Source organism: Callithrix jacchus, chromosome 12 (assembly GCF_049354715.1).
Source record: "Callithrix jacchus isolate 240 chromosome 12, calJac240_pri, whole genome shotgun sequence".
Lineage (NCBI taxonomy): Eukaryota > Metazoa > Chordata > Mammalia > Primates > Cebidae > Callithrix > Callithrix jacchus.
The window spans coordinates 99,965,905-99,991,351 of record NC_133513.1 but is presented as its reverse complement, the minus strand read 5'-3'; the positions used below and the strand labels follow the sequence as shown (position 1 = coordinate 99,991,351).

The window sequence follows — 25,447 nt, the reverse complement described above, 5'->3', positions numbered from 1 at the left end:
GTCATTCTGAGCAAACTAACACAGGAACCAAAAACCAAACACTGCACAGTCTCATTCATAAGTGGAAGTTAAACAATGAGAATGCATGGACACAGGGAGGGGGAACAACACACATGGGAGCTAGTTGGGGGTTTTGGGGCAAGGTGAAAGAGAGGATTAGTACAAATGCATGCAAGGCTTAAAACCTAGATGATGGGTTGATAGGTGTTACAAACCACCACAACACATGTATACCTATGTAGTAAACCGTCATGCTCTGCACCTGTATCCTGGAACTTACATTTAAAACAAAAATGTAAACAAAAAGATGAAGCAACAGACTTTCTTGCCCAGAGAGAGACTGGGAAGGCTTCATGGAGAAGATGGCTTTTTTTTCTTTTTTGTTAAGATAGAGTCTCTTTCTGTTGCCCAGGCTGGAATACGATAGCATGATCTTGGCCCTCTGCAACCTTAGCTTCCCGGGTTCCAGTGATTCTACTCCCTCAGCCTCCTGAGTAGCTGAGATTATAGGTGCATACCACCACACCTAGCTAATTTTTGTATTTTAGTAGAGACGGGGTTTCACCATGTTGCCCAGGCTGCTCTCGAACTCCTGACCTCAGGTGACTTACCCATCTTGGCCTTCCAAAGTGCTAGGAGTACAGGCATGAACCACCACACCCAGCCAGGAGATAGATGACTTTTAATCTGTGTATGGGAAATTGAGAAAGCTCCAGGTGCCTGAACATTCACTGTTGTTCACAGAATACCTAGAAGGTCATTATTATAGGATTGCAGAATTGCAAGAAGTGGTAATAGACAAAACTAGAAACGAGATAATGTGCCATATACAAAGGACCTTGGATGTCTTATTGAAGAATCGGGAGTTAATCCTGTAGAGGCAAAGGAACCTTCAGTGTTTCTGAAGAGGAGAGTGACAATCAGATTCTACCTAGATTGTAAATTCCTGCATGGCAGAAATTACATTTTGTGCATCTTTTTCTCCCACAGGGTCTACCAGCAATTCCTTGAACATAGTAAACCTTCAATAGATAAGTTGTTCACTGATTAAGTTCTTCCTGAGGGTGAAGCATTTCTGGCTGGCTGGGAACCAGCAACATTTTGAGTTTTCTGTGAGCCCAATTAAATGCTGACACCAAGATAGTTTTTTTTTTTTTAATAAAACAGCAAATATTGTTAAGGTGATGAGAGGCGTCAGATTCATGACATTTCTCAGTGCCTGTCACCTTCATTCTATTAGCCAGAAGTGTTATTTTCAGCTTTCAGCAAAATGTTGGCAAAGTTGAAACTACCTAAAAGAAACTGAGAGTCCATTCTCATTTAAACCATTTAAGGTAGGATTGGGAAATTTTGGATATCTATAAACTGTGAGGCAGACATACTGTTACTATTATCAATTAAATCAGAGGGAAATAAGATAACTGAGAAACTCCCTGAAGCAGTTGAGAGAATGGGAGTGTTTTGTCTCCCTTGATGTGTAAAAACCAAACCCTTGGCCTTCTGTATTCTCAGTGGTACAAATTATCAGCTTGGACTAATTGTTAGGAGTTGTCAGGAGTGATGGAGGCTACAGGCATTGCTGATGTGAGTGTTAGTCCTCAGGTTTTGTTTGTGGCATTGACAGTTAAAAAAGAAGAGATGTTATGAAATGTGTAATTTGAGGTCGTTTAGCTCCCAAAAAACTGTTTTGTTTCCAACCTCAACAAACCCTTGGATTGCCTTTTCATTCTCCAAACTGCATAAAGCTGGGGTAATAGAGCAGTTCCACCTTTGACTTGATTTTAAGAAGAGTACCAGGGTCCTTCTTTCTTTTGACCTGAACCAGTTTTCCCTCCTGTAGTTCCTCTGCAGATAGGTTTGGTAATTAGCAAGGCTAATAAATAACAGCTTCAAAACCTTGCTTAGGAGACTGAATCGGGTTCTGATTTCTGGTGTCTAGGGCTGATTTTTCCAGGGGCTACAGTCTCTAGAGCCTGTGAACATCATCCTGCATCTTGTGGATCTCTCTTGAAGCTTCCCCTGTCACCCTTCTGTCATTTCCATCTTCACCCTCATGAGCTGCACCACATCTCCATACCCACTCTCCACCCAAACATCTCTGAGCTTCACACTTGCATTCCTCTGGTGTCACAAAGACTTCCGTACTGAATGTGCTTCACATTTTCTAGCCCTTTGGCTAAATAGGTCTGGCTACAGTGAAACCATCTTTATAAAACCTTTCTAGATTCCCATCCTCCTACTAGGCATTTTGCATACAATTTTATCATAATACTTAACATGTTATATAAAATTATCTGAAGACCCCAAAGATCAATTTAAGAGAACTCCTTGTTCTGTTGCCATGGAATAGCGCCATCACTTAGGCCTGGTGTTTGGCCCACGGTAATTGCAATCATAAAATAAATAATAATAGCTATGATGTCATCGCAAGTTATTCTGTGCCAGTCATAACATGAAACCACCTTTGTAAATGGAAGAAAGGGTCTCATGATGGACTCTCACTCCAACCTATTCTAGATCCAAGCAGATTCCGCTTATGCAAGGACATCACCTTTATCTTTATTGTGCCTGCCTCCCTGCCAGGCACTGCCATTCAGTAATTCTGCCAAGTGGTATCTTTCCTCCTGACAGAGTGCTAAACAGTGATTTATTGCTTGAATACACATTCCTTTCATGGAAATGATTTGTTTAAAACAACATAAAGCACTAAATAAATTATTCATTCCATGCTAATTCTTCATTTTATGTGCTGTAGTAAGCGTCAAAATAAGCAGCCTGTGGGGCATTTTATTTTCGCCACATTAATCTTAGACAGTTTAAGGGGGGGGGGGTGGGAAACTGAAGAAAACCTATAGAAAAGGTTCTATTTTCAAGAAAATAGATTTCTTTTTCCTAGAGCTGCAAGCAGCAGCAGCAGCAGCAGGAGACAGCTCTAGCAGACCTGCTGGTCTCTCCTGCCTCCAGGGGCTCTGTGAGTCACCTACAAGATCCCCTTGCACTCTTTCTCCATGTTGTAAGCAATGGCTCCTTTTCTTTGCAGAGAGTGATTCACATCGGCCCCAAGCCCTGTCACAAAGCCAGGAAACAAGTGGGCTCTTTCCCAGGGGATTTGCATTTTCTGGGGCAGACAGGGTATTGGGTTTCTAAATTTCCCTGGTGTCTTGATTTAGGATTAAGGGATTATAAACTGAGAGAAGCATCCAGGACATACTTACCCATTCTTGCAACTGACTTCCCACATTGAATAGAGGTATCATTTGTTTCCACTTTGCTTAACCTTCTTTACTGAAAGTCTCCTTTCTTTGAATTGTGGACATTGGAGTGATTTTTCAGTTCAAGAAAGTCTTCCATTAGCAGAGGAGAAGACAGGTGGTCTTGTAAATTCTTGGGAAGTTTCGCTCTTCTTATATGAACATGACCCCTTCATGTTTTATACCTGCTGAGGGGCAAGCAAGGGTTTGTGCTCTCTGCCTGTGGAGTCCACAGAGATCTCAGTGAATATGATACAAAGATGACCCCTCAGCCTGGATGATGGAAGAGCTAAAACAAGCCATCCTTCAAGGACCCGCTTCCAGATGAGAAGCCAAGAAGCTCCAGGATTAAATATGTACTACCTAAGCCCCAGCCAATTGTCCTCTTCTGTTTGTTAGGGAGCAACAAAAACATCTCCCCAGTGCTGTAGAATGGCTTAAGTGACATACTGTGTGTAAAGCACCTAGCTGGTTTTAAGAGCTTGAAAATGTCCCCACCTGCATCTAGCTAGCGATTGTTCCCTTCTCTTTATTCCCGTAGTAATTCATCTCTAAAACATTCAACTCAAACCTGTCAGCTCTGTAAGTCTCCACACAGCTATGATGGGTAATGAGAGCAGGTATCTGTTTACTCTTGTCTATAGCACTGAGCTTTGGACTCAGACTGTTCAGGTTCAGATCTCAGCCCTCCCATCTAGCTGATCTTGGGCAAGTTGCTCTCAAACTCTATGGCCAAAAGAAAAGAAGAAAGATAAGAAATATTGCTTTAAATGATAGTTGAGAAGGTATATAGATTGTTATTCAAAATGCTTAGGAGAACGACAAATTAAAAACTCAAAGTCAGTTCATGATAATTCAGTTAGAAGGGGAATTCTACTTCTTTTTTCTTTTTCAGAAAAATACCAGGGGAAAGCATGAACTCAGTCCCCCAATACCACAAATTATACAGTTGAGTTTCCCACATTTGGGGATGTCGCAGAGGTCAGCACGTCTGGAGTGCAATAGATAAGGCTCGCCCTGGGAAAACCACCTTTGTGATCATGGTATCTCCAGAAGGGGGATTCTAATTTTTTTTTAGATGGAGTTTCGCTCTGTCACCCAGGCTGGAGTGCAATGGCATGATATCGGCTCACTGCAGCCTCTGCCTCCTTGGTTTAAGCGATTTTTGTGCCTTGGCCTCCCAAGTAGCTGGGATTGCAGGCACATGCCATCATGCCCAGCTAATTTTTGTGTTTTTAGTAGAGATGGGGTTTCACCATATTGATCAGGCTGGTCTCAAACTCCTGACCTCTAGTGATCCACTCGCCTCAGCTTCCCAAAATGCTGAGATTACAGGCATAAGCCACGGCATCCAGCCTAGGGAATTCTAATTTTATCAATCCCCTTTAATAATAAAGAGAGGTTAAATGAATTAACTAAACTCATGTAAGGTGTTAAAATTGGCTCTGTAACCAGAATCCAGCCCTTTCAACCTCTAACATTAGCCCCTGCCCTGCCATCGTATATACTCTATTGGCTAAGCAGAGGAAGAAATTGTGAGGGTCTCAAAGGAAATAGCTGAAAGATCTGGAATTCTGACTTTAATTCCAAATCTGTACCCTGTTAAATTTGCACTGACCTAGGGCCGTCTTTTCCTAAATAGAAGAAACTGACAGAATGGGAAGTGGATCTCTGCAGTGTCCTGGCCAACCTTCAGAAATCCCACAGAGCTGTGCATGAAAGCTAACACTCTTGAATGAAAGGACAAAAAAATCAATAAACCTTTGGATTAGATCATAGACATGTTTTACAACTACTCAGCCCTCACAAAAGGGTTACACGGCATTGAATTATGCGTAACATTTAATCCTTTAATCAGCCTAAGCTTTCAAGAGGAAATCCAAAGTATTTGGAATGTCATTCCTAAAATTGGAATTTGATAAAACAGCAATGCTGGTAGATTGCAGTTTCTCAGGGTATGGTGATGTGACTCAAGAGGCTAGTTATAATAATTGCTCATGTAACCGAAACATGTTGTTAATGCCTGGAAAAGCCCATCATCAATATAACTACAGTCATTCAGTCAGACGATCAACAAATACTGAAGTTCCTTATGTCAGTGAGACAATATTACGTGTTAGTTCACATGGAATTGTGAGAGGATACGGGGCACTGGCATGATCCAATTTGAACATGAGCATAGGAGTCAGGCCATTCTTACTTAGAAGTCATATTTTGAAATTTAAAATTTATTTTAAGGTCAGTGAGAGGCCACAGATATGTTTTAAGGAGTGGGGAAAGCTGTTTAGGCTGCTATTTTTAAAAACACCCTGACAGCAGCAATGTAAAGGGTGACCTGAGGAAAGCAAGATGAGATGCTGTGAAAAGTTGTCAGAAACAGGCCAGGCACGTTGGCTCATACCTGTAATCCCAGCACTTTGGGAGGCTGAGGCAAGTGGATCACCTGATGTCAGGAGTTTGAGACAAACCTGGCCAACATAGTAAAACCCTGTCTCTATTAAAAATACAAAAATATAGCCGGGCATGGTGGCGGGCACCTGTAATCTCAGCTATTTGGGAGGCTGAGGCAGGAGATTTGCTTGAACCCAGGAGGTGGAGTTTGCAGTGAGCCAAGATCCTGCTATTATACTCCAGCCGGGGCAAAAAGAGTGAAACTCAGTCTCAAAAAAAAAAGTTGTTGGAAGCATTGCAGTCTTCTGGATAAGAGTTGATGTAGCCCAGATCAGGTTGAGGAGAGGTTAGATGGGAGAGGGATATAAAACTTAGAGATTGTCTGGGTGCAGTGGCTCATACCTGTAATCCCAGCACTTTGGGAGGCCAAAGTGAGTGGATCACCTGAGGTCAGGAGTTCAAGATCAGTCTGACCAACATGGCGAAACCCCATGTCTACTAAAAATATTTTAAAAAATAGCCAGGTGTGGTGGTGGGTGCCTGTATTCCCAGCTACTCAGGAGGTTGAGGCAGGAGAATTGCTTGAACCTAGGAGGTAGAGGTTGCAGTGAGCAGGGATCACGCCATTGCAGACCAGCCTGAGAGACAAGAGCAGAACTCCACCTCAAACAACAACAACAAACTTAGAGATTGGTTACATTTGGAGGGAAGAAGTGGATAAGAGTTAAGGAAAACTCAGAATTCTTAGTTTGAACAATGGCAATAGCATTTACTAAGACCGGCAACACTGAAGATACAGTAGGCCAAGGTATTCAGCATTGAATAGTGTTATAATTAAAAGGAACCCTGGCAAACATGTCATGCAGCCATGGAGGAAACTGAAGCCCAAAGAGGTATATTGACTTTCTTAGTGTCACAGAGTGTTGGCAGCAGAGCCTGGGCTCAGGTTCATATCTCCTAATTCATAGTCTGGGACTGCTGAAATGGATAGTTTCATTGAAAAGGCTTAATGAGCATCTAATGGGGAATCCTATCCAAAGGTGAATTTACAGTGAAGCTAATGAAGCTTAAGATTCAGAGTCTTCATGGGCACCAGCTCCTATGAATATTGGGAGTTTGAGGAGTTGTCCATTGTTCCAGGTGGAGAGAGGAAGCCAGGGTAGAATCAGAAAACATTTCTGTATACTCATTTCTGCTAAACCAACTGAAGATATCTCAGAAGAAAAGTATGTCAATCTCTAAGTCATTATTAAATTCTTGTGATCGAATTTCTTGGGCCAGTAAATATGAAATTGTAGGCCTCATTTTATTTATGACTTTGTATTATTTTTCTTAAAGAGGAGGCCAACATTGAGTAACTTTCATTCCCACAAAACCTGGATCTGGTCCTGATACTAGATCTACTGCTCCCAACTCTTCCATCTTAGAACTGAACCAAGCCAGTCCCTCCTTAGGTACCTAGGCCTGCTTCAGGGACCGAGTCAGCAAACGGTATATTAAGATTATTTCTTTGCTCTCAGATATTCCTTATTCAAGAACTGGTTCTTCTAAAAGTGTAACCTACACTATTTGTGAAATGAGGTGGTTGGAGCTAGATGGAGTTAGATAATCTTTTCAGTCCCTTCCAATTTTAAGTTTCTTTTAAAAGAGTAACAAAATGCTAAATTTTTATACCCACCCACCAGTCATGCCATTGTAAAGAATTAGAACTCGAATCACATGGAAACATTTTGGTTCTGTGACTAAAAGGCAAGGAATATATAAAAATCACTTAACCTCCCTGGGATTTTTCCCTAACAGAAAGCCTTGTTATTTATTAATAGTTTTTACTTGAAATTTTAAGATGTTAATTTTAGTTTCAAGCCAGAGTTTTTTAAGCTTTGAATTACTTTTTAGGCAAATTGTGTCTTGCCACACCTTAGCACTCAGATAAAAACAAACAAAAGATCCGCTAATAGAGAATTCAGTTGTTATTGTTGATTTATTTTATATATATATAAATATATATATATATATATATATTTTGAGATGGAGTCTTGCTCTGTCACCAGACTGGAGTGCAGTAGCGCGATCTCGGCTCACTGCAACCTCTGCTTCCCGGGTTCAAGCAATTCTCCTGCCTTAGCTTCCTGATTAGCTGGGATTACAGGCACGTGCCACCATGCCTGGCTAGTTTTTTGTATTTTTAGTAGAGATGGGGTTTCACCCTGTTGTTCAGGCTGGTCTCAAACTCCTGACCTTGTGATCTGCCTGCCATAGTCTCCTAAAGTGCTGGGATTACAGGCATGAGCCACTGTGCCAAGTCTACAATTTCTTAAGAGAGTAAAATGTTTTTATTCCTTTCTTGCCTAAGATTTTCCCAGAGTAAAAGACAAGATCTGATACTTGCTATATTGACTATCGCTGGTGTTTTATTCTTGTTGCTTTTGTTAGTTGTACTTTATGGTAAATGAGAGGAGAAAATGAAAAAGTTAAAAGCTTCCATTCTTTTCAGTTTTTATTCTGATTTCTTATTGAGGTTTATGTTCTGACACTTGGATCACCATAATATGCATAGCATTATTTATTAGCTTCCTGCAAGTGTCTTGGGTTAACCTTGAGAAATAATACTTTTTAGAATTGGGTTGACTTCTTTAGACCTGTGAATAAACAGCATAAAAAAAAAACAAGATGGCAAAGTGGAAATGGGAAGACTTGCTTCATTTCTTCCTATTGAAGCTGAATATAAAAAGTCATAGGAACCGAAGGGCCCCTTGTCGTTAACTGCTTAATGGTGTGTTCACTTTGTGTATGGCTTCTCGCATAGGAAGAGTCTTAACATTTAGATAGTGTGTGTAATTCAGGCAGATACTGGTTTGAGAGCGTGGAAATACATCTTTCTTAGATCATCACGTCGGGAAAGCTGGAAGAGAATTTCTCCTGCCCTTACCTCCCTTCCATCTCTTTCCTACCAAATCCGTCTTGTATCCCTCTTACTTAAGTACTTGGCACACCTTATCTCTTTTTTTTAAAATAAACTTTCAGAGAGAAGATAATACAATACATATTTTCTTACTGTCGTAGAGCTGTAAACGGAGAATTCTGTGCATTATGTGTTTTTGCAGCTGTATATCAAGTGAGCTAATTTGAGTAAGTTCTAGCTTGAAGGAGGTTGGATATCATCTCTCTTCCCTTTTAAGCACTGAAGGGAAATGAGAACAGGGTTTAGAGTGTTTCTTTAACTATAAAACAATGGGCTTGTACAGGACATGCTACATGGTTTCCTCCAGTTGCAGCTATGGGGACAACCACAGTCAGTTGCCAGGTTCTGCCCCTATTCCCTAGCCCCAGCTAATTTAATGTCTTGAAGCTTTGGCTTTTGGTCTCTAGGTCTGTTTCATTTTTCTGTTTTACTATCCATATGTAGAAAGATCTTGTCTTGAATATGCATTTTCCTCACATTTTGTATAATTATCTCATCTTGGTACTCTTTTGGGATTACATTGGTGCAGCTATTTGTTTTTTTTTTTCTTTTCTGGAAAAAAAAAATTAATTTAGCATGTCCCTTATTTTCCTGTTTTAATGCCCCCTCAAAAAATCAAAATCATTTGGGGCAGAATAATTTACCAAGAGGAATAAGAATATGCAGTGGTCAACTATGTGCTATGTATGGATATAGGTTTTGAGAATTATCCTCTTTTTATTATTTAAAATAAAAAAGGCAAAGAGGCAGCAGAGGTGGAAACAGGACTGAAGTATCCTCAGTCTCTCTGGTTTGGCAATGAGAAATTAACAGATTTTGGAGGGGGTGCTTTTTTTTTTTTTTCCTTCTGAGTGGATAGAGTCTCTGAATTTGGGAAACAGAAGAACCCTGTCAAAGGTCAAATGTTGCATTTTCAAGATTTGTGTCAAAAAGCAACTTAGGTCTAGAGGATTTGACAAGTTTATATTTGTTTGCTAAATATTAAGACCTGGCTCTATGACTAGTCTGATAGTTTAGCTTTATTATAAGAATTATTGTTATTTTTTGCCTTGTTACTAACAGAAAGAAACTTAGCTTTCAGCAAAGGGAGAAAAGACATGAGTTCCCTTGAGTGAGAGCTGCAGCATTTCTCACATGGCAGCTCTGAGATAGGAAGAGTCCTTCCTGCAATTCATGTGCAGATTTTAAGTCTTAGCTACAAATGGCCTCTGGCTCTGTGGGGAAACAGAGTCAGGAGGATACAGCAAATTCCCCCATTTTGCTCTTCACGAGGGCTCTCCATGTGCTACAGTTTGCTGTGTCTAATGTTGATTTGGTTATTTGTATGTCCTTAGCTCTGTCTGCATCACTATTGCTTGGCTTGCCTCTTAATTTCCCCAGAGGGGTTATAGTGGCTGTTTCACTCACTCAATTTCAGTGCCATGCAGAGGATATTACATAAATAAACATGACATTAAATTATGTGTAGGCTGCTACAAAATGTAAAGGGCATTTAGGGATTAAATACTTCTCAGAAGCAAAAATCCACTAACTGCTTTCTGGATGCTTTCTTGTACCCCAGATTAGCCCACTGTTTCTACTGGTTTTTCATTTTTTCAGGTATGTTTGTCTATGCCAGATTACTTTGGTCTGATGAACTTCAGATGTCCGTGTGTGTAGGTGTGTGGGTGTGTAGGTGTTTGGGCGTGTGTGGTGTGTGCATGCGCATGTCTCTCTCTCGACCTTTCAACTCCCCTCTAGAGCACCTTCATCCAGCGTAGCCATTATTGATATCTTTCCCCTTTGCTAACTCAAAAAGAGTGTAATAATGCATTCGCTTGAATCTTAAAATGATGATACTGTAAAACCATCTGTGGAAATCTGCAGTTAGCTGCATGTGCATTCACTGTCAGGGACCCCTGATCTGGCAGCAAGCAAGTTCTCCAGTAATTTAAATGGAAGGATCAATTCCTAAAGAGGATTTCACCAGGTTTCAAAACTTTAAAAAATTAATAATTCAATTTTAAAATGACCACAAAATGCCATTGACTTGAAGTCAGTAAAGAGTAAAAACTCAAGCCTGTCTATGATCAGGAAGAGATATTCCATCAGTGTCTAGAAGAAGGCACAGTGAGAGAAAGGGGTCGGAGACTAGTACCATGTCTGACAGATATCAGGGCTTCAATAAATGTTTTTGAAATGAACAGAAAGTGAGGGCATTTCAGTGGTTCTGGCTTGCCTCTAATAATTGTCATACCCATATTAGACAGGATACCAGAAAGGAAAATTTAGCACAGTGATTAGGATTTCATATGTGACGTGAGTTAGACTTTAAATGACTAGCTCCGTAGTTTAACTTACTTCTCTGTGGCGCAATTTCATCATCAGAAAACAATGAGATATTTGACATTTCTTAATTATGATATCTGGCACACACAGTAGACACCAAATAAACGCTAGATGTTAGTTCAGGATTCAGGTGACTTACTGAAAATCACACAATATATACCCTACTATTTGCTACTCAGCAGCCACTCCCCACTTTTTCTTTGCTGGCAAAGCCCACCTCTGATCATAGTAAATGTCAAGTGGAAATACCATTTCCTTGTTTTCTCCGTCTTTATTGCAACCACGATGGGCATGTGGCAGAATCCTGGTTAGTGAGGGTAAAGGGAGTTTGCTGGCACAGCTTCTGGGAAAGAGTTTCTTCCCTAGGTAGAAAACAAAATACAACAAAAACCCATATATACACCAGGAGCCCTTCTTTACTCTGCTGAATATACCTACATCTTCAGGTGATGAAAAGAAATGTTATGACCACTTTGCAAACGTGAGGGTAAGTAGCACTGAGTGCTGACCCTGTCAGAGAGGACACATGGACTCTCTTGGGTCCTTGCTGACATTGTCGGGATAAGTTAGTCCTGGAACTGCATAAACTCTGGACTTCCTTCTCTATGACATAATGAACCACTTACTGCTTGAGTCACTGTCAGCATTCTGTTTCTTGCTGCAAATAGCATTCTAATAGATCTGCTGGCTAATGCAGGATTCAACATCTGGTCTTGGCCAGGTATGGTGGCTCACACCTGTAATCTCAGCACTTTGTGGGGCTGAGGCACGGGGATCACTTGAGGCCAGGACTTAGAGACCAGCCTGGGCAACATATCAAGACCTCATGTCTAAAAAAGTTAAAATATTAGCTAGGAATAGTGTTGTAGTCCCATCTACTCAGGAAGTTGAGGCAGGAGGATCGCTTGAGCTCAGGAGTTTGAGTCTGCAGTGAGCTCTGACTACATCACTGCACTCTAGCCTGGGTGACAGAGTAAGACTCTGCCTCTAAAAAAATAAATACATAAAATTTAAAAATCAAAATCTCATCATCTTCTGGTTCCAAAGCCTTTTCTGTTTTGAGCAGAGCACACTACTAGTCTAATATTTTAGGTTCTCCACAATAGAGCCAAAGCCTACCTCTGGATTTTGATATTGTGTGGGTCCCTACTCATACTCTAACCTTTAGGTAAACCAGAGAAATTGCCCTTTTCTTAATGCTCTCTGAGCATTCTCCCCTAGTTCCTTTCCTTACAGTACCTTTTCTGTACCTTCTCATTTTTAACAGAATCACAAACATCTTCTGGGATTTGTCTTAAATGCATCCTTTGCTGAGAACTGTCTCCTGATTACACCCTTCTTTCTTGCTCCTTGAAAGAAACACAGGCCGGGTGCGGTGGCTCAAACCTGTAATCCCAGCACTTTGGGAGGCCGAGGCAGGTGGATCATGAGGTTGGGAGTTTGAGACCAGCCAGGCCAACATAGTGAAACCCTGTCTCTACTAAAAATACAAAAAATTAGCCGGGTGTGGTGGTGGGTACCTGTAATTCCAGCTACTCAGGAGGCTGAGGCAGGAGAATCACTTGAACTTAGGAGACCGAGGTTGCAGTGAGCCAAGACCATGTCATTGCACTCCAGCCTGGGCGATAAGTGCAAAACTCCATCTCAAAAGAACAAAAAATAAACACTCTCATCCTGCTTCACATCTTTTTTCCTCACATTTTGTAAATATCTAAGTACAGGTCTGTCTCTCCAAAAGACTGAGCTTTTAGGGACTCAAATCTCATTCCTCTTTTTGTATCCTCACAGCATGTATTTTAAAATTTTCATCTTTTAACAAAGCATACTGAATGTTTATTAAATTAAATGTGCAGAATTTTGGAGCTGAAACTTCTTTTCTTCTGAAGAAAGCTTTTATTTTCTGAGAATTATATAAGTTCTTATGTTTGAATGTATGACCCTCCCCCCAGGATTCCAGCGATGGGTAAAATTATTAAGTTATATTTATTGTTTATGTTCATAAATTTTATCAGATCATATTCTTAAAAGATATATGGCTCCCCAAAAGAAATGAGAACCTCTGTTTAAGTTGGAAAGTCAAATACTTACCGAGCTAAAGACACACAATCTGGAACATGTGCATTTTAAGGAAAACTAGTGTTGTGAGTTTACTTCTTTTCCCTAAAATTGGAGCGCAAAGAAAACAAAAACAAATTTCTGGCCATTGAACACACTTCTCTTATTTTATCCAACTCTTTGATTCTCCGGAAAAATTATTCTAAATCTCTTCATGCCTCTTATTATTCTCTTACCCGTATTTGCTTTCATCAAGATCTGTAAATACTCTAACCAAATTGTCTCTAGCAAGCTGCTAAAATAAGCAGAGAGGTGGCTATTTGAGCTTGGATGATGAAAAAAACACCAAGACCTGCTGGAAGATGGTGGGGGCAGGACCAAGCTAGCCAGCATTAGCCCTGCCCAACGCGCTGGCATCTTCAATATAGCTTTTCCCTTGTTCACTCAAGCCAGACTGTGGCCCATCTCAAGCAAGAGCGATTATGGCCATTAGCATGGCTAAGCTCTGTGGAGTCTAGAAGCACCTGCCCATGCCATCCCCGAATCACTAGTAGTTGAGAGGAAGACTAAGGAAATGGTGTTGTTTTGTAGACTAGGACCCAGTCACCATCTACATTATTCAGAATTTGGAAATACAGACCTTAAGGAATGAAAATGATTATGGGATCTTTTACCCTAATCCCAAACCCATACTTTTGAGATTAGATACTGCTTCCACAGTGGGACACAGAGAGAGTAAAGAAAAATGCAAATCATTATTAATTGAAGAGTGAAGTGATATGTCCCTATTTTCTAAGATGTCCTTGAGAGGAAGAGCAGTAGCCAGGCTAAGTATCATTACAAATCCAGTGACACCCTTCAACCTTCTGATGCAGAGCAGGTGGACCCCACAGTTGGGGCTTTGCCTGGGAAGGGTTCTTGGCTTCACTCAGGAAAGAATTCAAGAGTGAGCGGGTGGTAGAAGAAAGTGGGTTTATTAAGTGAGTGGGGCTAATCCATAGGCAGTGTACCCAGAGTAGCAGTGTACGGTCTGTTTAGTAGCAATATTTATACCCATTTTTAATTACCCATGCAAATTGGGGGGTGGGTTATTTGCAAATCTCCAGAAAAGGAGTGGTAAATTCCACTCCTTTGGAATTTCTCCACTGTCATGGCACTGGTGGGGAGGGTCTCATGCTGAGGAGCAGTGAGGGCAAGTAGAGATTGCTGTTGGCACCATCTGCTAGTTCTGCAGGCTTCTTCATTTCATCCTTCCGGGACCAGGAAATAAGTTCCTCTAGTCTCCTGCCTTACTTCCATCCCACTTCCTGTGGGGTGAATTCTTTAGTAAAGCAAAGGAGAAAGACACTGTGTTTTTGTTTTTAAGAAAAGAAGTAGAAATTCCTATGCCTCTATTTAGAAAAGCTTAGAGAAATTTTGACTCTCTGCAATCTAGTACTTTGTTAATACACAAGTTTTCAAAAGTGTACTGTGTGTAGAACCAGATTACCAGGAAGGTGTTCTCAGGTTCCTTAAATGTTTGAGGTTTCATTTCTAAGTCATATTTTATAATAGAAACAATGCCGTCATAGTCAAAGGTGTTACATGACTGATAACTGGCCTAGTAGAGACTGCCTGTCTTATGCTGCTGGCAGGTTCATTCATTTCGATGCATACCTGTAAATAAGGCTTCTTGCCCTACCATTTGATGCAACAGAATATTTTGCACTGACTTTTGGTAATTTACGGTGGAACACTCTTATTAGTCATCCACATACCAGCATCTGTTTGTGAATGTTTTTGTTCTGTAACCCAGTGCAGAAAGAGATTGGGGCAAGAAGGGAGGAATGAATTGACGTTTTCCTTTCACAGAGTCCTTGGTGATGATTTCTCAACTCCCTGTCCAGAGCGAGTGAGGGCTAGCATTGATGGAATTATTCAGTAAGAGCTTTGGAAGGGCCTACGCAAGGGGGTGATAGTTTGGGAGCCTGGGTTATGAAAATTTGGTTCAGTGCTGTGGGAGAAGAAGCCCTTGCTCAGTCCTTGGAGACCCTCTCCCATTTCTGCACAGAACCTGACCTGGCATTGTTTCTAGCACCCTTCAAGGAATGGGTGATTTGAAAACAGCAGCTTGCTGAGTTTTTATAGAGAGGGCACCAGCATCCTCTCTATAAGTATGGACCAAGTAAAGTTCCTCCCAAAAATGCTGTGAGCAACAGATATGGCAAGAAGGAGTCCCACTGAAAGAAGAAGTGCAGAAGTCATGTGGTGAAAGCAAGTCCTAGACAGGTGACAGGGATATTTGAAACATGTCACCGTGGAAAGTCCCAGAAAGAACTGGATGCTGAGGTCCTGGTACACCATAGGTGGAGGTATCAAGTCTTAGATAATTTGGGTCATAGCTCTTTGAAGATGATATCCTAGGATTTAGAGAGAGACCTCAAAAAGCTAGTACCACATGGTAAACATTTGTTTTGAATCAGGGATGTTTAAATGCTATCTAACAAAAACAAGATACAGAAATAAATGCAATGCTGATGGATATGCCACTTTGTGTGGAGGTATATGTGTTCATATGCATTTTGAGATGTGTATGTGTTCATCAAAACAGCCTTGTTTTTGATTGGACTTATAATTAAATGCTATATGCTTGAACCCAGAGTTTTCTATACATGAAAGTTGTGTGCTGAATGAATAAAAACAAATTATTTGTATATTATTTAAGCACACACAACATTTCACTTAATTAAAAAGTTCCACCAAACGCTGAATATGATGTCCTGAGCCTTACTCCCAGCTACTAGGGAGCTTAAAGTGGGAGAATCCCTTGAGCCCAGGAGTTGAGACGAGACTGAGCAATGGAGTGAGACCCTCATATCAAAACAAAAACAAAAGCAAACAAAATAGCTCCGTTTTGTTCCATTTTAAGTTTGAAAAACACACAAAGAACAACAGAATAAGACCAGAATACGGAGGCGATTGCATTTTTCACATTTTCTCATTTGAATGTAGTGATTTTTTCTCTGGCTCCCTTCACAGGAACTGATTTGTTAAATAGCATTCCCAGAACACAGAAGCAAACAAAGAACAAAACATAGCTAACATAAGGATGCATCATTGTTCAGGAATACGATGGTAAAGAATGCACATAGGCAGTATAGGGAAAAAAGAAAAATCTCAAATAATCGATTGAAAACATAACTAAAGGTTAGCAGTTCTCCCTTCTTTCTTGCTCTCTTTCTGAAAACAGAAAGATTAAATAGATTGATTCAAGCAGATGTGCTTTCAAATGCCAGAAAGGGCACCTCTTCTGGTGCAGTATTGATAAACTGCCTGAGTGTATCACTGGCATTTCAGTTTTACTAGCCCTGCAAGAAGAGGCAGGGAGCGACTTCTACCTCCCTGCCAGCCTGCCCCGGGATTGCTTAGACAATTTCTGTGTGCGTGTGCGAGTGGCTCCATACCACTACATGCTGGGTTAAAGGCTTCCTCCTCCGGGCTGCCTTTGAATTCCCTCATCAGCTGAATGGGAGACACTGCCTGTGACCAGCTGAACTTCATTATTTAGTTTACTGCGGTATTGTATCAGGAGAGCAACTACCTAGAAATGCTTTATGCCCACACCCCTATTTTCTTGGTGGGGGATTTATAGGCCTATTCGGCAAAATCATACTGAGGTGGAGCAGCATCACCATCCTGTATCTTCAAACAAACAGCTACCCTGCTGCCACTGATCAGTGTTCCTGGGAGGGCAGTGATTGAAATTTAGCACTGAGAGCCATTTAATTGGCACATGGATCTGTTGAGCATATGCCCCCACCGCAGGCATGCCATCTGATGTGCCTGTAGGGTGCCTCGCACCTCACGCATGCTCACCTTTTGCTAAAGAAGCAAGTTTTGAACAGGACCTAGAAGGAAGGAAGCTGTGCTGTAGTTCAGGAGAGGGGTGGCCTTAGAGGACAGGTACTTGGGGATCTCTGCCTGTTTGTAAGTTACAGTAGTTTTTTCTTCCTTGAACTCAAAACCTAAGGTCAGGGAGTTCCAGTTTGCTTGCTGTGAAATTAAAACGAGTTAGGAACGTGTTCACTTATGCTTGTGCCTTCAGTAAATCAAATGCTGTGCTAGTAGAGTGGAACTTGGAAGGATTCAGCATTCCTCAGCAGCTTGCAACCCTGGAATTTGAGGTTAGAATGTGCTCTGCTCACTGTAGCTAGAACTGATCACTTGGCCTTCAGAGAAGGATCCAGGAAATCAATGTCAACATTTTTCTGCTGAGTTGGAAACAGCTGGGCTGGGCCAAATGTTCTAGGTTATGAGTACCAGGAGTAAAATATGAACTTTGACAGAAAACTGAGCAAACTCATTATGTTTTTCCCTTACATAAGAAGAGCAAGGAAAAGGTGGAGAAATCAGTGGTTAGGAATCCACTGCTTTGTGGAATCTTCCCAAGTGTCCTTGGGCTCCTGTATTTCTTTTCTTATTTTTCTTTTTTTTGGAATGGAGTCTCACTGTTGCCGAGGCTGAAGTGCAGTGGTGTGATCCCAGTTCACTGCAGCCTCTGCCTCCTGGATTCAAGCAATTCTCCAGTCTCAGTCTTCCCAGTCGCTGGAACGACAGGTGCACGCTGCCATGCCTGGCCAATTTTTTTTTTTAATTTTTTTTTTTTTTTTTAGTAGATACTGGGTTTCACTATGTTCCCCAGTCTGGTCTCAAACTCATGAGCTCAGGCAATCTGCCCACGTTGGCCTCCCAAAGTGCTGGGATTACAGGTGTGAGCCACCGTTGACTCTGTTCATTGCTGCAGACTCCAAAAGAAGCTGTCTTCTGGAGCAGCTGTAATGGGAAGGGTTTTTATGTGACTGAGAAAGGGTGTAGAGCTCTTTATCAACTTCCCTTTTCTTTGATGAGTCCTGTCCCAACCGGATCATGGACTCATAGACTGAATCTGTATTTCTTTATGTTCTCTTCTGGCATCAGGCAAAATCCTGGGGTTTAATAAATGTTTGTTGAATTCTGAAAGGATGAAATAAATAGTTTAGGCTCTTCTGGGTAAAGTTGAAAATAGTGCTGCTTTCAATTTCAGAGGAGGATTTACTATGAAGCGAATATAGCTTAAATTTAGCATTCCACAATTCTACAGCTGCTTTCCTGAGACCTGTTCCTAATTTTTGATTTTATGGAGGGTTCTGTAAAAAACAGAATACACGGTAATTATCGGGACCCTATGAAACCTAGATTTACTCCTGTTAAAATGCTGTTGGTTAGTCCTGCCAATGTGGCTTCTGTTAATGGCTTTCCTAGAAATTGGAAGTCAGAAGAAAGTTAAAACGAAGCTCACATAGGGCAAAGGGAAGGAACTAACATTGAAGAACCCCATGCTAATTGATACGTAATTTGTATTTATTTCCTAATTTAACTTCAAACAGCAATTCTTTCTGGGAGAGAGCATTACTCATCATCCCCCTTAATAAATGAGCATACTGACATTCTTTCAAAGAATTATCTGCATTAATAGCATTAAATGTTGATTCTATTTCCCAAAAAGAAATACTATTTTTTATCTGGGTGCGGTGGCTCACGCCTGTTAATCCTGGCACTTTGGGAGGCTGAGGCAGGTGGATCACGAGGTCAAGAGGTTGAGATCATCCTGGCCAGCATGGTGAAACCCCGTGTCTACTAAAATACAAAAAATTAGCCAGGCTTGGTGGTGTATGCCTGTAGTCCCAGCTACTCCGTAGGCTGAGGAAGGGCAATTGAACCCTGTGGGGGCAGGTGTTGGCGGGGGGGAGAAAGAAATACTGTTTCCCAAAAAGAATCCAAAGAATTTTTTGAAAGAATGTTAGTATTTCTGTCTTTCAAAGAAACGATTAAGAGTAACGCTATCTCCCAGGGCTGGGCACGGTGGCTCACGCCTGTAATCCCAGCACTTTGGGAGGCTGAGGCGGGTGGATCACGAGGTCAAGAGATCGAGACCATCCTGGTCAACATGGTGAAACCCCGTCTCTACTAAAAATACAAAAAATTAGCTGGGAATGGTGGTGCGTGCCTGTAATCCCAGCTACTCGGGAGGCTGAGGCAGGAGAATTGCCTGAACCCAGGAGGCAGAGGTTGCAGTGAGCCGAGATTGCGCCATTGCACTCCAGCCTGAGTAAGAAGAGTGAAACTCCAACTCAAAGAAAAAAAAAGAGTAATGCTATCTCCCCCACCCCCCAAAAAAACAGTAGTTGGGTACATTGGGTAACCTGCTCAATGCACCCAGCTACTAGGACTGGAAACAAATCATTGACCTTCCTCTCTCCCAGGCATCTGCTCAGTGAGTACCTGAGTGGTATGTGTATTTGGCAGCTCTTCCAGCCTTCCCTAAAACGGTTAAACTCACTAGGGAAAGAAATGCCTGGAGGGGCAGGTAACCCTTGCTGCAGGGTGACAGGGAGAAAGGTGGGGAGAGAACAGACCTAAGCAGTTCAGTGAAAGGCAGAAAGGCACACCAACCCTTTCCTAGTCAGTGCAGCAAATGCTGTAACAATTCATTCAATTACGTTAAGCGCCCATTAAAGGAATCCTAAGCCCTCCCTTGGGCCATTTCAGTTCTAAGAGATTGTAATTGTTTGAGACTAACCATGATTTCTTCTTTTGCCTTCAGGTGATTCTCATTTTGACAAAGCTCTATGACTATAACCTGGGGAGCATCACCGAGAGCTCGCTTTGGAGGTATGTAGATAAATGGAGCTAATAATTACCTGTTATTTAATCATGATGCCTCCTACTGCTCTCCCTCCCACTTTTTCCTGATAGGAAGGTTCCTGGTATTATGCACTCCTTATTTTCTCTCTTCTGTTTCCTTTAGGGATGCATTGGGCTTTATCTCCGGGCAGGCCAGAGCTTTACCTTCTTTATAGACCCCTCCTTTTAGCCAGCCAGATTCGTTTGCTAACCTGTACAATAGGTTGTGTATGAGTTTTGGTTTCCACCTTCTCACTGACCTGTGAGTTTAATGGAGCAAAAGTGAGAGTGGAAGTCTCTTTGCAGAAGGGATCAGCACACCTTCTGGGTCTGCAGGATGAGGCTCATTACCAGGGCAACATTGTTTTACTAACTTCCCTTCCGTGGTGGTCCTGCAGCTCACCAGCAGCACAGGCATGCATACCCACACTCATGTACACCCTTATCTTTGGGATTCATACTTTATGACTTCACACTTAGAGAGTGTGGTAATGATACAGCATTGTTTTTTCAGCACCTCTTTGCCATCTAGAGGCCTCCACAGCTGGCAGTACCTCTGCTCAAGTTTTGCTTGTGTCCTCTGACCTTGCTCTGCCCTCTTGGTCCATCAGGCTGCACTCAGCTCACACGAATAGTCTATAAATCATGCCCCCCAAGGGCAAGCCAGGCGTACCAGCTGCTATGGTGGGGTGGTCAGCTCCAGGCACTGGCTCTGTGCAAGGCTGTGGCTGAACCCCTCGTACAGCCAGGGGCTTCCACCTTGGGCGCTGGTGTCTGGATGAGGGGAATGCGGTGGTGCTCTTAAACTCAGAAACACCAGCAACCAGGGAACCCCAAAGGGGGTGTTACAGCATGGCACAGCCCTGGCTTGGGGAGCCCTGAGGTCTGGACCCCCCAGAAGGGTCACAGCTCTTCTCTCCTTCCCAGCACCCACAGAGCAGTAAATGGAGTGGGGGTGGGTTTCAGTTCATACAAGTTATAGCTCGTTCAGTCCCACTGCTCTGCTCCAGCCTGTGGCTCGTAGGCTGGCCTGGCCCTACTGCCATTTCCTATGGTGTGGGGCAGCTGCCTGGTGCCAGCAGAAGACAGGAAGGCTATAGTGTTACAGCTCCTTTCTCACTTGCTGTTCAGTGGGTCTTGGGTGCTTGTCCTGCATCCAAGAAGAATGAGGTTATATGGACAACTGGAGAGTGATCAAGGCAGAGACATTTTATTGAGTGACAAAACAGCTCTCAGTGGAGAGGGGACCCAGTGGTAGTCCCAACCAGAAAGCGGGTAGACCCAGTGTGTCGCTGAGGCTGAGATTTTTATAGGCTCTAAATGGGGAAAGCCATAGGTAGAAAGAACAAATACATATTAGGTTTATGAGGAGTTTCCCATCCATGATTATAGACCCTTGGTAGCCCAGCTGCCCAGTCATGCTGGTATTCAAGGAGCTCCTCTATGCTAAGGGATTTGTACCTATTCATTTGAAAAATTATTAATTGTGATAGTGGTAGACAACAGACAAATTCCTAGGCAGATGGAGGCAAGTCTCTGGTGAAACCCAACCCTCAAGCCACAAGACAGCCTGAAGTCTGAAAACCAACCTGCCAGATCTGGATGAAGTCCTAGTTACAGGGATGTAACTGAAAGTGTGGGAAGCTTGGTAGGGGCCTTAATGAAAGCATAATTTTTTAGTGCATTAAAGAGCCAGCACCTACCATATTGCTTCAATTCTGTAACCCTTCATCAGAATCTCTGTGACTCTGAGCAACTTCATACTCCCCTGATAGATTTCTCTAATGGAAATCTATCTCCATGTGTAACATTAAAAGCCAGCTTTTTTACCTGCTGTGGATCTGTCTTATAAAGTGTAACCTACATATTAGAAATTTAACAGATAATGCAGTTATATCTCAGTGGGACAGAGGCTTTCAGCAACCACAGCTCTCTACCCGCACAGTGGTAAGAGCATGCTTGAGGGGCCTGAGGAGCAGGTTGCCTTAGATTGTGGAAGCTCATGTTCAGTATGTTTTTCTCTCCATGATGGGGCATTGCTATTGATGGCCCAGTCTAGGAAAAATGTCCTTTTCAAACTTAATGGAAAGGGGTAATTTAAAAAACAGTGGCTGGGCAGGGTGGTTCACACCTGTAACCTCAGAACTTTGGGAGGCTAAGGCGGGCAGATAGTGAGGTCAGGAGTTGGAGACCAGCCTGGCCAGCAGAGTGAAATCCAGTCTCTATTAAAAATACAAAAAAAATTACTTGGGCATAGTGGTGCATGCCTGTAATCCCAGCCACTCAGGAGGCTGAGGCAGGAGAATTACTTGAACCTGGGTGGTGGAGGTTGCAGTGATCTGAGTTTGTGCCACTGCACTCCAGCCCATGTGACAGTGAGAGACTCCATATCAAAAAACAAAACAAAACAAAACAAAAAAAACAAAACAAAAAGCATCACATTTCATTAGTATCAGGCTTCCCTTCTGAAGGCACAGTCTACTTGGGTGAAGTCTCGGAAACTGTGGCCAGAATGACCTGCACGCTTCTCAATGTTAAGATCAGTTTCACTGCAGGATGTATACTGTCATGCACTGCATAATGACATTTTAGTCAATGACAGCTTACACAATAGTGGTCCCATAAAATTATACTGTGTTGTTCCTGTACCTCTTTTATGTTTAGATAAGTTTAGGTACACAAGTATCATGATGTTATAATTGCCCGACAGGATTCAGCACAGTAACATCCTGTACAGATTTGCAGCCTTGAAACAAGAGGGTATACCTTACAGCCTAGATATTTAGATGCTATACCTTCTTGGTTGGTGTAACTACACTCCATGATCTTCACACAATGAGAAACTCACCTAAGGTCATGTTTCTCAGAATGTATCCCCCTCATTAAGTGATACATGACTGTACCTATATAAATAGTCAGCCTTCCCTGTCTATGGGTTTTACATCTGAATTCAACCCATCTTGGATCAAATCTGTTGGGGGGAAAAAGTTAAAAATAACAACACGGTCATGAATACAAGTAAAAACTACAGTACAACAACTATTTACATAATATTTATATTGTATGTGGTGTTACATGTAATCTAGAAATGATTTTAAATATACTAGGGAGGGCTGGGCGTGGTGGCTCACGCCTGTAATCTCAGCACTTTGGGAGGCCAAGGTGGGTGGATCACGAGGTCAAGATATCAAGACCATCCTGGCCACCATGGTGAAACCCCGTCTCTACTAAAAAAAATACAAAAATTAGCTGAGCATGGTGGTGTGAACCTCTAGTCCCAGGTACTCAGGAGGCTGAGGCAGGAGAATTGCTTGAACCCGGGAGGCATAGGTTGCAGTGAGCCAAGATCACACCACTGCACTTCAGCCTGGTGCCTGGTGACAGAGCAAGACTCTGTCTGAAAAAAAAAAAAAAAATACACACACACACACACACACACACACACACACACTAGGGAGAAGGTCAGTAAGTCATACACAAATAGTACACCATCTTCTATCAGAAATTTGAGCATCTGTGGATTTTAGCATTCATGGGTGGTTCTGGAAACAGTCCCCTCCGGATACTGAGAGATAACCATGTACACACACACACACACAGACACACACACACACACACACACACACACACACGCAGTACCCATAGATACATAGTATACTTTTAAAATGTACCCAAAATAGTTATTTAACATATGTCACATGCTGGGATGACTACTGGAAGTATGTGATATGTTAAAAACTGCTCATTTTATTTATTTATTTTAAATTATTATTTGAGATGGCATCTTACTCAGTCACCCAGGCTGGAGCACAGTGGCATGATCAGAGATTACTACAGCCTCAAACTCCCAGATGAGAATGATCCTCCCACCTCAGCAGGGACTACAAATATTTGCCACTACCCTAGGCTAATTTTTTTAAATTATTTTTTGTAGAGACAGAGTCCCACTTTGTTGCTCAGACTGGTCCTAGGTTTAAGCAACCCTCCCACCTCAGCCTCACAAGCTTTTGAGATTATAGGCATGAGCCACTACGCCTGGTCATTTTAGTAGTTTAACACAAATGGCATGTACCTTATACAAAATGTAATGTGGAAAAGAGAGAATAAGGGGGAAATTATGTCTAAGACTTCATATTATAGCATCATATATGATACTTCATATATAATACCTCGGTAGGACTTTTGAACAGCTCACAGTACCCATACTCAGTGTTTAGGGAACCTCCATAGATATGCTAATAAGAAGAGGAGTGGGAGAGGCCTGGATGGGTGGAGGATAGGGGTCAGCAAGAGAAAGCCTCATGGTTCTGAGTTCTCTGGCGAAGCCTTGCTTGAGGGAAACTAGATGGTCTAGCACAAACTGACTTTGTCCTGCACTGGCTCATACTGTTACCAAAACACCAGGGACCCAGTGTCTGACCCAGGGTCAGACCTGCTACTCACTGCACAGAAAGCCAATCACCAAGACAACAATTATTGCCAAGGAAGAAGGCTTTAACCAGGTGCTGGAGCTGAGGAGATGGGAGATCGGTGTCAAATCCATCTCCCTGACTCACTAAAGTTAGGTAGGGGTTTAATATAGCAGGGAAGAAATATGACAATGTGTTGGAAAACAGGAACTAGGGAAGGGTATGGAAACAAAATGAGGGGTCTGGCATCTAAGCTGGTGAATTTTAGTTCTTTAATACTTTTTGAGAGATTTCCAGGTCTTTTCCTGGGGAATGAACTCAGATGAAACAAATGTTATGTTTCAAGCTTTAAGACAGGAAGGGTCAGTTCCTATGTTTATCCAAAGAAATGTCTATAGGACTATTGAGGTGGTTTCAATACTTTATGCTCAGAAAACCTGCCTATGCCAAAAACTGGGGACTGTGACTTCAGACAAGTCTTGGACATCTGCAGGGTACCCATGGCCCTGAGTTTGGGACTTAGCATATAGCTAGTGCTCAGTAACTCTATTTTCAAACAGCAGTGAACACAACAAACTGCATAGTCATCCAAAGATAGTTTTATTATATTGTATTTTGTTTATTCAACAGCGAGTTATAGATTAACTCCTTTATGCCTTGGATTGATCTAGTGCAGGGAGGGGAAGGTGGGTGTGTACATAGATCAACAGCAGGAGGACAAAGATCTGTGGACAGTTAAGGTGAAAGAGAAATACACTTGCATGTAACCCTCCTTAGGTAATTGTATTGAATATATTACTGAAGCAGCCGCCCAGAAATGCCAGATCCCAGAATAAGATAGATATAATGTAAATAGACAGACAGACACACAACCGTAAGTGTTATAATTAAAATACGAGCTAAGTGTTGCTTCTTTACTTTGCTCATGTGTGTATTTTCTCAACTCAACTTTGAGGTCCTGAACCCAGCACCTGGCTGCTCTAGTGGTGACGATAATGGTAATAATGACAATACTGAAAACCTTTATTGGGCCGGGCGCGGTGGCTCAAGCCTGTAATCCCAGCACTTTGGGAGGCCAAGGCGGGTGGATCACGAGGTCAAGAGATCGAGACCATCCTGGTCAACATGGTGAAACCCCGTCTCTACTAAAAATACAAAAAATTAGCTGGGCATGGTGGCACGTGCCTGTAGTCCCAGCTACTCGGGAGGCTGAGGCAGGAGAATTGCCTAAACCTGGGAGGTGTGGTAAGCCGAGATCGCGCCATTGCACTCCAGTCTGGGTAACAAGAGTGAAACTCTGTCTCAAAAAAAAAAAAAAAAAAAAAAAAAAAAAACCCTTTATTGATTAT

The 25,447-nt window shown here is 42.1% G+C and overlaps 1 protein-coding gene and 1 non-coding gene across 7 annotated transcripts in view; one reads left to right on the top strand and one right to left on the bottom strand.

Moving 5' to 3' along the window:
* The window catches only part of SORCS1 (sortilin related VPS10 domain containing receptor 1), a 613,910-nt gene that overhangs the window by 199,389 nt on the left and 389,074 nt on the right, over nt 1-25,447 (top strand). For all 6 annotated transcript variants that reach the window (XM_035269025.3, XM_035269024.3, XM_035269023.3 and 3 more), the window contains exon 2: nt 19,610-19,677. In XM_035269025.3, coding sequence (XP_035124916.3) covers nt 19,610-19,677 — 68 coding nt within the window. The remainder of the gene's footprint in view (nt 1-19,609; nt 19,678-25,447) is intronic.
* Nucleotides 4,155-4,316, bottom strand: LOC118146622 (U1 spliceosomal RNA). The gene has a single exon (XR_004732469.1). It is a non-coding gene; the product is annotated as a U1 spliceosomal RNA (small nuclear RNA).